The sequence below is a fragment of the Entelurus aequoreus genome, linkage group LG25 (genome assembly GCF_033978785.1).
Source record: "Entelurus aequoreus isolate RoL-2023_Sb linkage group LG25, RoL_Eaeq_v1.1, whole genome shotgun sequence".
Lineage (NCBI taxonomy): Eukaryota > Metazoa > Chordata > Actinopteri > Syngnathiformes > Syngnathidae > Entelurus > Entelurus aequoreus.
This window is the reverse complement of record NC_084755.1, coordinates 12,478,092-12,496,361: the sequence shown is the minus strand read 5'-3', so window position 1 is coordinate 12,496,361 and position 18,270 is coordinate 12,478,092. Positions and strand designations below refer to the sequence as shown.

The window sequence follows — 18,270 nt, the reverse complement described above, 5'->3', positions numbered from 1 at the left end:
TAAAAAAAAATGGACTTGCTTCAGCAGCACAATACTGGTGCTGTAGTTGTAGGAGATGTCTCAAAACCTCATCAGGAGTCCCTACAAAACCCGAAAATGACAGAAAATTTATATTTTTGGAAAAAAAAAATTCCCTGAAATGTCGTAAGGGGGGACCTTTACACAAAAAAAAAAAAAACGGACTTACTTCAGCAGCACAACACTTGTCCTGTAGTTGTAGGAGATGTCTCAAAACGTCACCAGGAGTCCCAACAAAACCCGAAAATGGCAGAAAATGCATATTTAAAAAAAAAAATGTTTCGCTAAAATGTCGTAAGGGGGGACCATTACACAAAATAAAAATTAAAAAAAACAGACTTGCTTCTGCAGCACAATATTGGTGCTGTAGTTGTAGGAGATGTCTCAAAACCTCATCAGGAGTCCCTACAAAACCTGTAAATGACAGAAAATGTATATTTTTGGAAAACTTTATTTCGCTAAAATGTCATAAGGGTTACAGAAAAAGTCAAAAAAACGGTCTTGCTTCAGCAGCACAATACTGGTGCTGTAGTTGTAGGAGATGTCTCAAAACCTCATCAGGAGTCACGACAAAACCCGAAAATGCATATTTTTTGAAAACTTTTTTTTGCTTAAATGTCGTAAGCCCTTACACAAAAAATTAAAAAACTGACTTGCTTCAGCAGCACAATATTGGTGCTGTAGTTGTAGGAGATGTCTCAAAACCTCATCAGGAGTCCCTACAAAACCTGTAAATGACAGAAAATTTATATTTTTGGAAAACTTTATTTCGCTAAAATGTCGTAAGGGTTACAGAAAAAGTAAAAAAAAACGGTCTTGCTTCAGCAGCACAATTCTGGTGCTGTAGTTGTAGGAGATGTCTCAAAACCTCATCAGGAGTCCCGACAAAACCCGAAAATGGCAGAAAATGCATATTTTTTGAAAACTTTTTTTTGCTTAAATGTCGTAAGGGGGGACCCTTACACAAAAAATTAAAAAATGGACTTGCTTCAGCAGCACAATACTGGTGCTGTAGTTGTAGGAGATGTTTCAAAACCTCATCAGGAGTTCCGACAAAACCCGAAAATTGAAATTGCATATTTTTTGAAAACTTTTTTTCGCTAAAATGTCATAAATTAAAAAAACGGACTTGCTTCAGCAGCACAATACTGGTGCTGCAGTTGTAGGAGACGTCTCAAAACCTCATATGGAGTTCCGACAAAACCCGTAAATGACAGAAAATTAATATTTTTGGAAAACTTTATTTTGCTAAAATGTCGTAAGGGGGGACCCTTACAGAAAATTAAAAAAAAACGGTCTTGCTTCAGCAGCATAATAATGGTGCTGTAGTTGTAGGAGATGTCTCAAAACCTCATGAGGAGTCCCAACAAAACCCGAAAATGGCAGAAAATGCATATTTTTTGAAAACTTTTTTTTCGCTAAAATGTCATAAGGTGGGATTCTTACACAAAAATAAAAAAAACGGACTTGCTTCAGCAGCACAATACTGGTGCTGTAGTTGTAGGAGATGTCTCAAAACCTCATCAGGAGTCCCGACAAAACCCGTAAATGACAAAAAATGTATATTTTTTGAAAACATTTTTTCGCTAAAATGTCTTAAATGTCATAAGTGGGGACCCTTACACAAAAATTTAAAAAAAACGGACTTGCTTCAGCAGCACAATACTGGTGCTGTAGTTGTAGGAGATGTCTGAAAACGTCATCAGGAGTCCCTACAAAACCCGTAAATGACGAAAAATGTATATTTTTTGAAAACATTTTTTCGCTAAAATGTCTTAAATGTCATAAGTGGGGACCCTTACACAAAAATTTAAAAAAAACGGACTTGCTTCAGCAGCACAATACTGGTGCTGTAGTTGTAGGAGATGTCTGAAAACGTCATCAGGAGTCCCGACAAAACCCGAAAATGGCAGAAAATGCATATATTTTGAAAAAAAACCAATCAGCTAAAATGTCGTAAGGGGGGACCCTTACACAAAAATATTAAAAACGGGCTTGCGTCAGCAGCACAATACTGGTGCTGTAGTTGTAGGAGATGTCTCAAAACCACATCAGGAGTCCCGCCAAAACCCGAAAATGGCAGAACATTTTTATTTTTTGAAAAAAATTTTTTTGCTAAAATGTCGTAAGATATGCAAAATCCCACAAAAAATGCAGTTCCCCTTTAAAGGTTTTGTTGCGTCAGACCAGTTCTTCCTCCCAGGGAATCTAAGTTACTGGTCAATGCCTAGTTCTTTCGATGATATATATGCTGAGTAAAAAGGACCATCAAGACAGAATTGGAATATTTTCAAGTTTTACTAAAGCTTTAGGAGATCAGTTTAACCAATACATTCATATTGGCTACTCTAGTTGATCTGACATCCAAATGGAAACTCCTTTGCACACAAAGAAAACCCCCATCTCCCCCTCGCAACACTGATAAGGAACCAGTGGGGGTTGTCTTCACATTCCAAGGGTGAAGACACTAACCAGGCATCTGAAATGTCGAAAGAAACTGGTAGAATATACAAAGGAAAAGTACTAGCTACTCTAAACATGGCTATGTAGAAAGAAATAACTCTTAAACATACTGTATATGCATCCTCCACAGTTTTTAAATAGTTAAAGGCCTACTGAAAGCCACTACTACCGACCACGCAGTCTGATAGTTTATATATCAATGATGAAATCTTAACATTGCAACACATGCCAATACGGCCGGGTTAACTTATAAAGTGCAATTTTAAATTTCCCGCGACACTTCCGGTTGAAAACGTCTATGTATGATGACGTATGCGCGTGACGTCAATGGTTGAAACGGAAGTATTCGGACACCATTGAATCCAATACAAACAGCTGTTTTCATCACAAAACTCCACAGTATTCTGGACATCTGTGTTGGTGAATCTTTTGCAATTTGTTTAATGGACAATGGAGGCTGCAAAGAAGAAAGTTGTAGGTGGGATCGGTGTATTAGCGGCTGGCTGCAGCAACACACACTTTGACTTGGATAGCAGACGCGCTATCCGACGCTAGCCGCCGCTAGCCGCCGACCGCATCGATGATCGGGTGAAGTCCTTCGTCGCTCCGTCGATCGCTGGAACGCAGGTGAGCACGGGTGTTGATGAGCAGATGAGGGCTGGCTGGCGTAGGTGGATAGCTGATGTTTTTAGCATAGCTCTGTGAGGTCCCGTAGCTAAGTTAGCTTCAATGGCGTCGTTAGCAACAGCATTGTTAACCTTTGCCAGGCTGGAAAGCATTAACCGTGTAGTTACATGTCCAGGGTTTAATAGTATCGTTGATTTTGTGTCTATCCTTCCAGTCAGGGGTTTATTTCTTTTGTTTCTATCTGCAGTTAAGCCCGATGCTATCACGTTAGCTCCGTAGCTAAAGTGCTTCGCCGGTGTATTGCCGTGGAGATAAAAGTTACTGTGAACGTCCATTTCGCGTTCTCGACTCTCATTTTCAAGAGGATATAGTATCCGAGGTGGTTTAAAATACCAATCCGTGATCCACAATAGAAAAAGGAGAAAGTGTGTAATCCAATGAAACCTTGTACCTAAGTTACGGTCAGAGCGAAAAAAGATACGTCCTGCACCGCACTGTTGTCCTTCACTCTCACTTTCCTCATCCACAAATCTTTCATCCTCGCTCAAATTAATGGGGTAATCGTCGTTCTCGCTGCATTGTAAACAATGGGAAAATGTGAGGAGTCCTTCCTCCGGTGACGTCACGCTACTTCCGGTACAGGCAAGGCTTTTTTTTTATCAGCGACCAAAAGTTGCGACCTTTATCATCGTTGTTCTCTACTAAATCCTTTCAGCAAAAATATGGCAATATCGCGAAATGATCAAGTATGACACATAGAATGGATCTGCTATCCCCGTTTAAATAAAAAAAATTCATTTCAGTAGGCCTTTAACTTACTATTTGTTTATATAATTGCTTCTCCTTTTGCTCTCGTTTGCCCACCCCTGTCCAAATAGTAAAATTATGACCAACACCTTTTCTTTTTTTTTTAATATATTACCGAACACGTGACGAGAAGCAATCTTGATTGACGTGTGCGATGGCAATGAGCAGAGTACATTGAAATGAGCAGACCTCGCACAAATCAAATTATCCCTCCATTAGTTCAGTAAACAATACCCCGAGAAAAGTAATTAGGCTCAGCTTTAAAAAAAAAAAAAAGAAAGGCTCTATAAATAGATTATGAAAGATGATTGACTGCTGCCGGCTGCACAAATGAAAACCTTAATTGTGTTTGGCGGCTCGTCTGAGTGTAATCAAAGCACTAATGACACGGCGCTGGCTGGGATGTCACGCGGGGGCGTTTTGAAAAATGCACGTTGTTTGCGTGCGCCGTTATAAGATAAATATCGATTGTTGACAGTGCCTCACTTTGATGCTAAAACAAAACAAAAAAAGCCGCAGCTGATCGATGCCATGTGAAATCTAAAAGGCAGAACTTCAAAATCAAAGCCGTCGCTATGGCAACGCCCCTGCCAGATTCCACCAATCAATGGAGTCGGCCGGGATGCAAGATGCAACCGGGGAAAGGCCGGCGTCCTACATAAAGCGCGCGGGACGGGGAGTCGCGGAGGCACTCACAGGCGAGCACCGCTGCGGGAAGGAAGGTTCCGGAGAAGACTTCCAGAAGATAAAAAAAAAAGATGATGATAATGCACCCCCAGGATCAGGAGTTCCCTCTTGGGATCTGTTTGACCACCTTGATCCTCTTGGGCAGCTTTGTCTCAGTGGGAGGAGGTAAGATGACACTTTTATTGATTTTTTTGGTCTTTAACTTAAAAACAAAATCACTTTTAATAATAGTCTGCTTTTTCGGAGAAGCTCATGTCCAGCCCTCAGGGCAGACAGCATGGCTGGATGATGGGATGTTGTCTATTCTATGCCCACATCCCGCATCAGCGTGCAGCCATTTGCCGGCTGGCTGGCTTTGTGCCGACCCAACAATACATTAAGGAGTCGGAAGAAAAAGCTTCCCTTGAAGGAGATCCCACTTTTATTGATTTTTCACCAACCAAATAAGTCCACATCCTTCCTTCTTTCATCCAACTCCTAGAGCCTATGTGTCAAAAGTCAAGGAATTATCTATTATCTACATAAATATCTATCAACCACGGACGCGTTTTAGCTGTGCGTGTCAGCCTTCAATAATGAAAACAGCCGTTTAGGAAATAAAATACAATTAGGCGAAACGCAATAATTATCTATCTCAATTAGTATTAGATAGAGCTGAAACGGTTCCTCGAGTAATTCGATTACAAAATATATTTGAGGAATTTTCGCTGCCTCGAGGCGTCGTAAAAAAATGTTTACAGCATTTTGTCTCGTTCAGTAAACAGTAGTCAAAGCTCGCGTTTCGCACGGACTGTTCAGGTATTGCACAGCGTGTTTACGTGACGGAACATAACGTCCCCTGCACTGCACGACACCGCTCTTTTAACCTCTAAAGCAGTGGTTCTTAACCTTGTTGGAGGTACCGAACCCCACCAGTTTCATATGCGCGTTCACCGAACCCTTCTTTAGTGAAAAATAAAATGTGTTTTTTTTCAAATTCAAGACAAAGTTATATGTTTTTGGTAACACTTTAGTATGGGGAACATATTCTAAGTAACAAAGACTTAATTTAGAGTTTTTTGGACACTAGGGGAACATATTCTAAGTAACAAAGACTTCATTTAGAGTTATTTAGTTAGGGTTAGGGTTAGAGGGTTAGGGCCAGGGTTAGAGGGTTAGGGTTATTATAAGGCCATGCCGCATAAGGCATAAATAAGTACTTAATAATGACTAGTTAAGAGTCAATATGTTGCTAATTTGCATGTTAATAAGCAACTAATTAATGGTGAATATGTTCCCCATACTAAAGTGTGACCATGTTTTTTTACTGGTGCACAAAATGAACCGTGCATGAACATCACCTTGTTCAAAGAACAAAACCAACACAGTGCATAAACTCACAACAAATTACACACCTGCAAATCAGTGTGACTTCTGCCGTAATACGCCGATAGGGAGAAGTTTTTATTTACACGATGAGTCGGGTGTGTTTTGACCTCCGCCGAACCCCTGAGCCCGACTCACCGAACCCCTAGGGTTCGATCGAACCCAGGTTAAGAACCACTGCTCGTAAGGCTTAGTGGCCACATGCGTGGACAACACCTTTTAGCTCTTATTTCCAAAATTGTGTACACTACTGAATTGGGGTCTTATGCCGACATATGGACACTTATACTGCTACCTGGTGGTGTCAGAAGAGTATAACATACAATGGAATTTGGAAAAAAAAAGTGTAAAAAGAAAAATGTGCATGTCACTACACATGAAGTACACGTTTGTGTACTTATGGACTAAGTACATCATATTAAAAGATGATTTTTAGTTTTTGTTCTAATTAGGGTCAAATAAGCCCAAATAGCAAAGAGAAATAAAAAAAACATTTTCTTGAATAAAAAATGGTAAGTGGGTCGTACTTGTATAGCGCTTTTCTACCTTTTTTTTAAGGAACTCAAAGCGCTTTGATACTATTTTCCACATTCACCCATTCACACACACATTGATGGCGGGAGCTGCCATGCACGGCGCTAACCAGGCCCATCAGGAGCAAGGGTGAAGTGTCTCGCTCAAGGACACAACGGACACTTGACTAGGATGGTAGAAGGTGGGGATTGAACCAGTAACCCTCAGATTGCTGGCACGGCCACTCTCCCAACTTCGCCACGCCGTCCCCCAAAAAAGAAAGTAAAACAATATAAAAACAGGTACATAGAAACTAGTAATTAATGAAAATGAGTCAAATTAACTGTTAAAGGTTAGTACTATTCATCATCATCGGCGGTCACTCGAACGAGTATGACGATCCTCCTGGTAGGGGTGTATCCCTTTATGGAGGATGCCTGTGCGTGACTTAGTTTAACGTGGGGAGACTGGTGCACAGACAGTCACCACACGATCCTTGACAGATTCGGGTCAAGGTCCAGTGGCATGGAGTCCAAGACGACTGGGGACCCTTTTCTGCTGCAGCCTTCTTCCGCTGTTGAGGTCTTCACCGTATCCCTGGCTAGGGGGCAGTCAGGGATACGGTGAAGACCTATTAGTGGACCAGCAGCACGCACAATCATGTGTGCTTACGGACTGTATCCCTTGCAGACTGTATTGATATATATTGATATATAATGTAGGAACCAGAATATTAATAACAGAAAGAAACAACCCTTTTGTGTGAATTAGTGTAAATGCGGGAGGGAGGTTTTTTGGGTTGGTGCACTAATTGTAAGTTTATCTTGTGTTTTTTATGTTGATTTAATAAAAAATAAAAAACCGATACCAATAATAAAAAAAAACGATACCGATAATTTCCGATATTACATTTGAAAGCATTTATCGGCCGATAATATCGGCAGGCCGATAATATCTCTACCCAAAACACACGTCAAAAGTGGTAAAGGAATGGCTAAATCGGGCTAGAATGAAGGTTTTAGAATGGCATTCCCAAAGTCCTGACTTAAACGTGTGGACAATGCTGAAGAAACAAGTCCATGTCAGAAAACCAACAAATTTAGCTGAACTGCACCAGTTTTGTCAAAAGAAGTGGTCAAAAATTCCACCAGAAGCTTGTGGATGGCTACCAAAAGTGCCTTATTGCAGTGAAACTTGCCAAGGGACATGTAAGCAAATATTAACATTGCTGTATGTATACTTTTGACCCAGCAGATTTGCTCACATTTTCAGTAGACCCATAATAAATTCATAAAAGAACCAAACTTCATGAATGTTTTTTTGTGACCAACAAGTATGTGCTCCAATCACTCTATCACAAAAAAATAAGAGTCAAGACATCCATGACATTATGTTCTTTACAAGTGTATGTAAACTTTTGACCACGACTGTATATATAATCAACGTATCAATGTCTTTTGCCTGCTGGGCGTCTATCTTTCCCGTCTTAAAGCTGCTCTGAAGCTGGAGGCTCCACCGGACGTCGGCGCCACTGTTTTGAACCACTCCATGAGCCTGGTGCAGCGAATGGAAGGCCTGCTGGCCGGCGGCAACGGCAGCGACGTCACCCTGCGCGTGCACACCATCAACACGGATGAGGTGAAGGTGATCCAAGCCCACAGCCTGGTTCTCACCATGCAGAGCGACGTGTTCGAGGAGATGCTGCTCAACCGCATTAACGGCACGGTGGTGCTGAGGGAGACGCCCGACTGCGCCGCTGTTTTTGACAAGTTCATCAGGTGAGTAATGTTATTTTAATACCATTATTTAAATGGTCTTGAATTTTAACTAATATTTGTTTTAATATTTTTGTTAATAAATCCGGTATTCTATCTGATCATAAACATATAACATAATCGGGGCTGTCAAAACTAACAATTTCACACGTGATTAATCACAAAAAATGTTGCATTAATCATATACTGTATATACACAGATTTATTTCATATTCACCTTAAAGGAGAACTGCACTCAAAAGAACACCAGAATGTTCAAGCCTTTAAGACAGGGGTGTCAAACTCATTTTAGCTCAGAAAATCTATTCCCAAGTGGGCCGGAATGGTAAAATCATGGCATGATAACTTAAAGAACTACTCACCCCCAAATCCTCCACACGACACCTCCGCTCCCGACAGGCTAACCTCCCCCAACCTCAGAGGACAAAGCTACGAACAATGGGAGACCGGGCTTTCTGCTCCGCCGCTCCCAGTCTGTGGAACGCTCTCCCTGACCAACTGAGGGCACCACAGACTGTGGATGCTTTAAAAAAAGGCTTAAAAGCCCTTCTTTTTTAAAAAGCCTTTTTTTTAGATCTATGCATACTGGTGATAGCTATTTGGCTATTCTAGTTTTTATCTGTATTTATTTCTTTATTATCTTTTTATTTTATTTTTTTAATACACTGTAGCACTTTGAGATTGTTTACTCAATATAAAGTGCTTTTTACAAATAAAATATATTATTATTATTATTATTATCATCTACAAAGCCAGGATTAAACTTTAAGTCACAGTCTTTCTGGGATTGAACAAAAAACACAACATGTACACTCTTCTAGGTACACTATATTGCCAAAAGTATTTGGCCACCCATCCAAATGATGACAATCAGGGGTCCTAATCACTTGGCCGGGCCACAGGTGTATAGAATGAAACACTTAGGCATGGAGACTGTTTCTACAAACATTTGTGAAAGAATGGGCCGCTTTCAGTGATTTCCAGCGTGGAACTGTCTTGGGATGCCACCTGTACAACAAATCCAGTCGTGAAATTTCTTCGCTCCTAAATATTCCAAAGTCAACTGTCAACTGTGGGGGGGTGTATATTGTAGCCTGGAAGAATGAGGGATGCAAGGGATTCTGGGTATTTGTTCTGTTGTGTTTATGTTGTGTTACGGTGCGGATGTTCTCCCGAAATGTGTTTGTCATTCTTGTTTGGTGTGGGTTCACAGTGTGGCGCATATTTTTAACAGTGTTAAAGTTGTTTATACGGCCACCCTCAGTGTGACCTGTATGGCTGTTGATCAAGTATGTCTTGCAGTCACTTTCGTGTGTACAACATGTGACTGGGCCGGCACGCTGTTAGTATGGTGAAAAAGCGGACGCATCAACAGGTTGTAGAGGACGCTAAAAGCAGTGCCATCACGGCACGCCCTTAATATTGTTGTCCGGGTGAAAATCGGGGGAATGGTTGCCCCGGGAGATTTTCGGGAGGGGCACTGAAATTCGGGAGTCTCCCGGAAAAATCGGGAGGGTTGGCAAGCATGCTAGCAGCTAACGGGCTACGATAGACTGACAATACTTCCTCTTTTCGCCGGACATGTCCTCTTTTGCGGAGCTGTCGGGGCGGAGTTTCTTAAATGCTTCAAATGTCCGGCATTTTGAGTTAGGGTTGTGTGTATTTTCAATGTACGTTCAGGGTTAAGAAGGGGTTAAAAACAAAACAAATTGTGCACGCAGCAGCATTGGTGAGGGAGGGGCAGAGACAGAGACAGAGAGAGCGAGAGAGTTATGATAAACGCGCGTGCGTCGCCAAGCTCTGCTTTTTATCCATAGATTTATCAGATTTAATTTTTTATTATCTATAGCAGGGGTGTCAAAAGTGTGCCCCGGAGGCCATTTGCAGCCCACAGCTAATGTTTTAAAGGCCCACGGCACATTCTAAAAATAAACAAAAAACATAACAAAAGTGAAATAAAAAAGCTTAAAGGTGAAATGTAATTTAGAAAAAGTTGCAATGTTGACTAATAAAACAAAGCTGTTTTTTTTTTCTTTCAAACTGTCATTGCTCAAAACATAATATTGAATCAAAATCAATGTTATTATGAACTATTGACCTATCCAAGGTTCCGATTACTTCACATCAAATATTCCACTAAGAAAAATATTTTTGGTGGAAGATTTTGCAAATTTGGTAAATAAATAACCCAAAAATGTATATTTTCTTGTTTTCTTACTGTACCGAAAATGAACCGAACCGTGACCTCTAAACCGAGGTACGTACCGAACCGAAATTTGTGTGTACCGTTACACCCCTAGTATATAGTATAATATGTAAACAACACATTCAGAACATTCGTTCTCAGGACTGGACTGTGCCCCTTACCTCCTTTTCCACTATTTTTCTTCTTTTTTCCTTCCTATGTTTTGCATGTTTTATAGACTGTCGCACTGATACTGGAGTTGCTTTTTAATCTCATTGTACCTGTATATAGGGACAATAAAAAAAAGGCATTCTATTCATTCTATTCCTAGGAAGTCAGGCCCAGAGTTTAAAAATCAGACCGTGTACACTGCAAAAAGTCAGTGGTCAAAAACAAGAAAAAAACAAACAAAAATTAGGGGTATTTTATTTGAACTGAGCAAAATTTTCTCCAATAGAACAAGAAAATCCGGTTTGTCAAGACTTTCCAAAACAAGTAAAATTAGCTAAGCTCAATGAACCCAAAAATACCTAATAATTATATTGTCTTTTATAACAAGTGCACTTTTCTTGGTAGAAAAAAAAGACCTTTTTGCTAAATATGTTGAAAAATATTCTTAAATTAAGTAAATGCTAGTGCCATTATCTTGACATAATGATATGCACTCGGCATTACATTTCTTGAAACCAGCAAACTTATACTAAAAACTAATTTATTGTTCTTAATGGAAAGGCAACAAGGCAAGCGCTTGTTACTCTCGGGGTCTACTAGCCGCTCAGGCAAATCATATTGTCTAAAAATGCATTTTTCCATCGATAACATGACATCATCGCGCCAAGTGCGTGCTTTTTCAGTCAATTAGTGCGCATATATACAGCCCGGCCCCCGGCCAAATTTTTTTTATTGTAATTTTGAAGAATTTATCTGAATGTGCATGAACTATTTCTGTTCAAAATTGTTTGAAATGTCACATGTTAAATGTTTGAATATTAACTGTCAGTTTACTGTACTGTGCCAACTGTACTACTATATGAGTACGTATTTTCTATTGTTTCATTGAAAATAAAACAGCAAAGTCCATTTGGCTGTCATCTGTTTTAATTATGAGACACAATTGTGTCAAAATCATGATTTTTTTTTTTTCATGCTTGAAGTAAGAAATTATTATTTTTATACTTGTGAGTGTTGATGACACAGCTTTGCAACAGTTGATATTCTAGTTTCAAGCATGTTTTACTCCATATAGGTCATCAAATCTCAGCAACAAGCTGTAATATCTCACTGAGATCATTTAGGAACAAAACCCTTAAAACAAGTAAAACACTCTAACATAAAATCTGCTTAGTGAGAAGAATTATCTTATCAGACAGAAAATAAGCAAATATCACCCTTATTTGAGATATTTAATCTTACTTAGATTTCAGTTTTTGCAGTGCAGTAATTATAATCCGCAAATAATGTGCCGTTGTTGAGTGTCTGTGCTGTCTAGAGCGCGTCACAGTAACCGTGTAATACTCTTCCATATCAGTAGGTGGCAGCAGGTAGCTAATTGCTTTGTGGATGTCGGGAACATGGTTTGTCGTGATCACAGTATGCCAGACGACAGTGGGAGGCAGGGTGCAGGTAAAAAGGTATCTAATGCTTAAACCAAAAGTAAACAAAAGGCGAGTGCCGCTAAGAAATGGCATTGAAGCTTAGGGATGGCTATGCAAAACTAACCTAAAACTGAACTGGCTGCAAAGTAAACAAAAACAGAATGCTGGACGACAGCAAAGACTTACAGTGTCAAGACGTGGACTTCGGTGCAGCTTACTGCGAGGATTTCGCAGCTCGCTGCGAGGAATGTTTTCCCGTGGTGCAAACGGACTACAGCAGACTTCGGAAGAAGGTAGGAACATGTTTAATCTTGACCATAAAAAGAACAAACAAAAGGCGCGCACAAGGCGGAGACACAAACTTAGCGTATGGAAACAAAACTAACACTAAGACAGAAACTATGAACATGAAACAAAACTGAAATAAAATCTGCTTCTGCTGAGAAGAAATATCTTATAAATAAGCAAATATCACCCAAAATTGATATATTTAATCTTACTTAGATTTCAGTTTTTGCAGTGTAGGATTCCGAGTGACTCAGCGGAAATGCGTCTTCATAAGAGTGCTTCTGTTGTGCTTTGCAGGTATTTGTACTGCGGCGACGTGTCGCTGCGGCTGGACCAGGCTATTTCTTTGCACAAGCTGGCCAGCAAGTACCACGTGTGGGGCTTGCAGCAGGGCCTGACCCAGTACATGACCCAACATCTGTCCAGCGATTCTCCCACGGGCCACGTGGTGGGCTGGTACAACTACGCCCTGCAGACCGGAGACATGTCCCTGCGGGACAGTTGCCTGCAGTACCTGTCCTGGAACCTGTCCTCCGTGCTGCAGAGTCAGGAATGGGCCTCCATCAGCGAGGACCTGCTCCTCTCCTTGCTCCGCCGCTCGGATCTTATTCTGCAGAGCGAGCTGGAGCTCTACGAGGCCCTGGAGGTGTGGATCGACCAGAACCAGCCTGACGCTAAAACGGTGGAGACGGCGCTGAGGGCGGTTCGGTACGGCATGATCCCGCCTCATTACCTCTTCCGTCTCCAAAAGCAATCCGCCCTCATGCAAAAGAACTACGAGTCCATCCGGGATCTGCTCTACCTCGCCTTCCAGTTCCACTCGGCCTCACCCATCACCTTGGCCAAGTACTTTGACGTCAACTGCAGCATCTTCACCCCCCGCAACTACCTGTCCTCCTCCTGGGGCTCCCCTTGGATCATCAACAACCCCACCCGGGACGACCGCAGTTTCAGCTTCCAGACGCAGCTGGGCCCCAGCGGCCACGACGCCAGCAAGCGCGTCACCTGGAACTCGCTCTTCTCCCCCCGCTGGCTCCCGCTGAGCGCCAGGTCCACCTACACCGAGATGGGCGCCATGCAGCCCACGCGCACCGACGGGGGCCGACCCCGCATCATCGTGACGCCGGCCACCTCCAGCGCCGACTTTGCCGGGGTGAGCTTCCAGAAGACGGTGATCGTGATGGCGCGGCAGCAAGGGAAGGTGGTGGTCCGGCACGTTTATAACTTTCACCAGAGCACGGAGGAGGCCGGAGACTTCTTGGCGGGGGCCGACCTGCAGCGTCGCGCGTCAGATTACCTGATTGACAGCTCCCTCTACTTGCACATCGTGATAAAACCTCTCTACCATACCCTCCTGGTTGCAAGGAAATAAATTCACACACCCTCTCGTAGGCAAAGATACTCATATCGCAGCACCCTCAACATTTTTCACTACTTTGTCTTCCATTTACAGTCGTGGTCAAAAGTTTACATACACTTGTAAAGAACATAATGTCATCGCTGTCTTGAGTTTCCAATCATTTCTTATTTTTTTGTGATAGAGTGATAGGAGCACATACTTGTTGGTCACAAAAAAACCATTCATGAAGTTTGGTTCTTTTATGAATTTATTATGGGTCTACTGAAAATGTGACCAAATCTGCTGGGTCAAAAGTATACATACAGCAATGTTAATATTTGCTTACATGTCCCTTGGCAAGTTTCACTGCAATAAGGCGCTTTTGGTAGCCATCCACAAGCTTCTGCTTGAATTTTTGACCACTCCTCTTGACAAAATTGGTGCAGTTCAGCTAAATAAGGTTGGTTTTCTGACATGGACTTGTTTCTTCAGCTAGGTCCACACATTTAAGTCAGAAGGCCATTCTAAAACCTTAATTCTAGCCTGATTTAGCCATTCCTTTACCACTTTTGACGTGTGTTTGGGGTCATTGTCCTGTTGGAACACCCAACTGCACCCAAGACCCAACCTCCGGGCTGATGATTTTAGCTTGTCCTGAAGAATTTGGAGGTAATCCTCCTTTTTCATTGTCCCATTTACTCTCTGTAAAGCACCAGTTCCATTGGCAGCAAAACAGGCCCAGAGCATAATACTACCACCACCATGCTTGACGGTAGGTGTGGTGTTCCTGGGATTAAAGGCTTTACCTTTTCTCCTCCAAACATATTGCTGGGTATTGTGGCCAAACAGCTCAATTTTTGTTTCATCTGACATCACATGGACAAAGACAAGACCTTCTGGAGGAAAGTTCTGTGGTCTGATGAAACAAAAATGGAGCTGTTTGGTCACAATACCCATCAATATGTTTGGAGGAGAAAAGGAACACCACACCTACCGTAAAGCATGGTGGTGGTAGTATTATGCTCTGGGCCTGTTTTGCTGCCAATGGAACTGGTGCTTTACAGAGAGTAAATGGGACAATGAAAAAGGAGGATTACCTCCAAATTCTTCAGGACAAGCTAAAACCATCAGACCGGAGGTTGGGTCTTGGGCGCAGTTGGGTGTTCCAACAGGACAATGACCCCAAACACACGTCAAAAGTGGTAAAGGAATGGCTAAATCAGGCTAGAATTAAGGTTTTAGAACGGCCTTCCCAAAGTCCTGATTTAAATGTGTGGACAATGCTGAAGAAACAAGTCCATGTCAGAAAACCAACAAACGTAGCTGAACTGCACCAATTTTGTCAAGAGGAGTGGTCAAAATTTCAACCAGAAGCTTGTGGATGGCTACCAAAAGCGCCTTATTGCAGTGAAACTTGCCAAGGGACATGTAAGCAAATATTAACATTGCTGTATGTATACTTTTGACCCAGCAGATTTGCTCACATTTTCAGTAGACCCATAATAAATTCATAAAAGAACCAAACTTCACGAATGTTTTTTGTGACCAACAAGTATGTGCTCCAATCACTCTATCACAAAAAAATAAGAGTTGTAGAAATGATTGGAAACTCAAGACAGCCATGACATTATGTTCTTTACAAGTGTATGTAAACTTTTGACCACGACTGTATATACCGTGAAGATTTGTGTCTCAAAATTCCATGCACAACACAAAAAGTCCTTGTACTGTCTTCATCCCGTCTCTCATTTATGCATATTTTTAACTTTATTTTGCTTAGAATTTGATTTGAAATAGCACCACTGTCTTTGAACTTTACGATATTTAGTTTTAGAACTACGGTAATAGTAAGTGGCGTGTCTCAACTGATCATTTATACATAAACTAATTACTAAGGGTGTCCTGATCCGATATTGACATTGCATATTGGCGCGATAAAAGCAAATAATCAAGTATCAGATGATATCGGCTTGCATGTAAAATGATGAATATAATCTCTGATACAAGCGTGTTTACATAAATCAATCAATCAATTAAACTTTATACATAAAGGGCGTTTCATACATAAAACAAATGCAACGCAAAATGCTTAACAAAGTTAAAAACAATACCCCGGTGACCCTGATCCCCCATTATCACATATGTGATTGATTGATTGATTGATTGATTGATTGAAGCTTTCATTAGTAGATAGCACAGTACAGTACATATTCCGTACAATTGACCACTAAATGGTAACACCCGAATAAGTTTTTCAACTTGTTTAAGTCAGGGTCCACGTTAACCAATTCATGGTACGCACGGATACAGATACCAAACACAAACACACACACACACAAAACACACACACATATGCAATTATATGGACAAATGATTGCATGGCTGAGTACAGAGGAGCCATGTGAGTAAACACTATCACAAGAACCATCTGCACCAGGGGGTCATCAGACCATGGCCACCAGGACGCTGACACAGAAGCGCCCCCACAAGCACGGCCGATAACCCCTGAGACAGATGGCTCATCTGAGGAACGTTGGAAAATAAAATTAATACAACTTGTAAAATAGTAAGAACCATGTGTAGAGATAAAGAATAAAATACAAGTAAGACATATGAAGATTAATAGAAAAAAAATAAATAATATATATATATATATATATATATATATATATATATATATATATATATATATATATATATATATATATATATATATATATAAAATAAATACAACTAAATAAAATATTGCATAACTAACAGGATAAAAAGTAAAATACCAATACATGTGCATAGCTGGACAGCCAGTCGACATCTAAATGTCCTCCAATACGCACACAAGGTTGGTATTTTCTTGTATTTAAAATTAAGTAATTTACAGAAGGTATACACGGTAGGCTATTGGTTACTAGGAGCTAGCAGCTACACAACAACTAAGCACACTTTTCCATCTTTCAACGTCTATGAACCGACAGTTTGTTGTTGTCCTTTTCGAACAACATCGCAGTTTAAAACATGACATTTGTCAATACAAACAAATACCGCATTAATGTAGTGACATATTGCTATAACAACATATTTTCCAAGACAGGGGCGTACTGGAAAGAATTCAGTAACAAACGTGTCCGCATCGTTCAGCACACTGCGTTGTGAGTAATTAATTAATGTGACCGCAAGGTGTTGCCAAAAAATTATTACCACTGCACCTTAACGAGACGGTTCATTAAAAATTGGTTAGTGTTTTTCATACCTGCCATTGTTTTCTGTGTGAATAGTTAATAGCTAACCTCCTCCAACCTCCGAGGACAAAGCTATGAACTATGGGAGACCGGGCTTTCTCCTCCGCCGCTCCCAGTCTGTGGAACGCTCTCCCTGACCACCTGAGGGCACCACAGACTGTGGATGCTTTTAAAAAAGGCTTAAAAACCCTTCTTTTAAAAAAAAAAAAACAACCTTTTTATAGATATATGCATGCCAGTTCTAGCTATTAAGCTGTTCTAGTTTTTATTTTTATTTATTTTTTATTATCCTTTTATTATTATATATATATTTTTTTTAATACACTGTAGCACTTTGAGGTTGTTTTTTTTACAAAAAAAATCTATTATTATTATTATTATTATTATTATTAGTTTTAACTTGATCAAACATTTTCTAACATTCTACACTGCAACATAACAAAAGTACGTAATGGGATTTTGCTGATATGGTATCAGATTAATACACTACTCAAGGCTCCAATATCAATATCGTATGTAAAAAAAAAATTAAATAAAAAGTTGTATCAGGACACCCCTATTAATTACAATCCAATTTGTAGAATTTCTGTGTTTTGTAGTACTTTGAGATTATTTTCCTATTTACTGTACATTTTGCCAAGATTTCAAACAATCTTGACTAATTTACAAAAAAAACAACCTAAAAACTCATCCCATAAAAACCAGAAAGAAAAGATAATTAGACTTACATAAAGTCTATGTAATGTTTTTTTATGAAGGTATTTAGGGACACATTTTAAGGGGAAAAAAAGGTAAATTTAAGGGGTAAATATCGCAATGTTACAAGGAAAACTAAAAGTATCGGCCCTCCCTATAGGGGAAACACGCGCTGTGCACAGTTTTGTTTGAAGAAGTGCATGCAAAATGTCAATTAAGAAATTAGGGGACACTTCATATAAAATGTTTACCACAAATATATTCCTAGCTCCTTCCTGCTCCATTATTAATATGAATATTACAGCAACTTTCTCCAAAATACTTAATTTTCTCCCGTGCTGTATATAAGTCCTATAATGAAGGCAACACATGACGTAAGTGTCTATATTAGCTATAATAGCCTACTATCAAAATGACTATGTGTCGCAGGCTGAAGCAAATCTTTGTTGACAGAAATGTTGAAATTTAATATTTATTCTACACATTTTTACAACATTAGAAACCATTAGTAAATTAGAAGCTGCTTAGAAGGTGAGATAACTCCTGGAAATTAGTGGCTTTTATTGGTCAAAGGTATAGATGTGTGTGTCCAAGTTAAAGGAAACGGCAGGCTGTCTTCTTGTAATAGATTTATTACAATCTTTGGCAAGCTGGGTAACGTTTGCTGTGGTCTGGA

At 40.3% G+C, this 18,270-nt stretch overlaps 1 protein-coding gene across 1 annotated transcript; it reads left to right on the top strand.

The window, feature by feature from the left end:
• Positions 1-4,548: 4,548 nt before the first annotated feature.
• On the top strand, positions 4,549-13,813 carry LOC133642235 (BTB/POZ domain-containing protein 17-like). The gene is made up of 3 exons (XM_062036325.1): positions 4,549-4,767; positions 7,973-8,258; positions 12,621-13,813. The coding sequence occupies exons 1-3, from the start codon at positions 4,674-4,676 to the stop codon at positions 13,693-13,695; spliced, it is 1,455 nt and encodes a 484-aa protein (XP_061892309.1). The 5' UTR covers positions 4,549-4,673; the 3' UTR covers positions 13,696-13,813.
• Positions 13,814-18,270: the final 4,457 nt, after the last annotated feature.

What these genes read in the sequence shown, in the direction of transcription:
- LOC133642235 (XM_062036325.1), top strand. Translation starts at nt 4,674, where the DNA reads ATGATGATAATGCACCCCCAGGATCAGGAGTTCCCTCTTGGGATCTGT. An exon ending in CTTTGTCTCAGTGGGAGGAG is followed by an intron (nt 4,768 to 7,972) that starts GTAAGATGACAC and finishes CCCGTCTTAAAG; the next exon opens with CTGCTCTGAAGCTGGAGGCT. An exon ending in GTTTTTGACAAGTTCATCAG is followed by an intron (nt 8,259 to 12,620) that starts GTGAGTAATGTT and finishes TGTGCTTTGCAG; the next exon opens with GTATTTGTACTGCGGCGACG.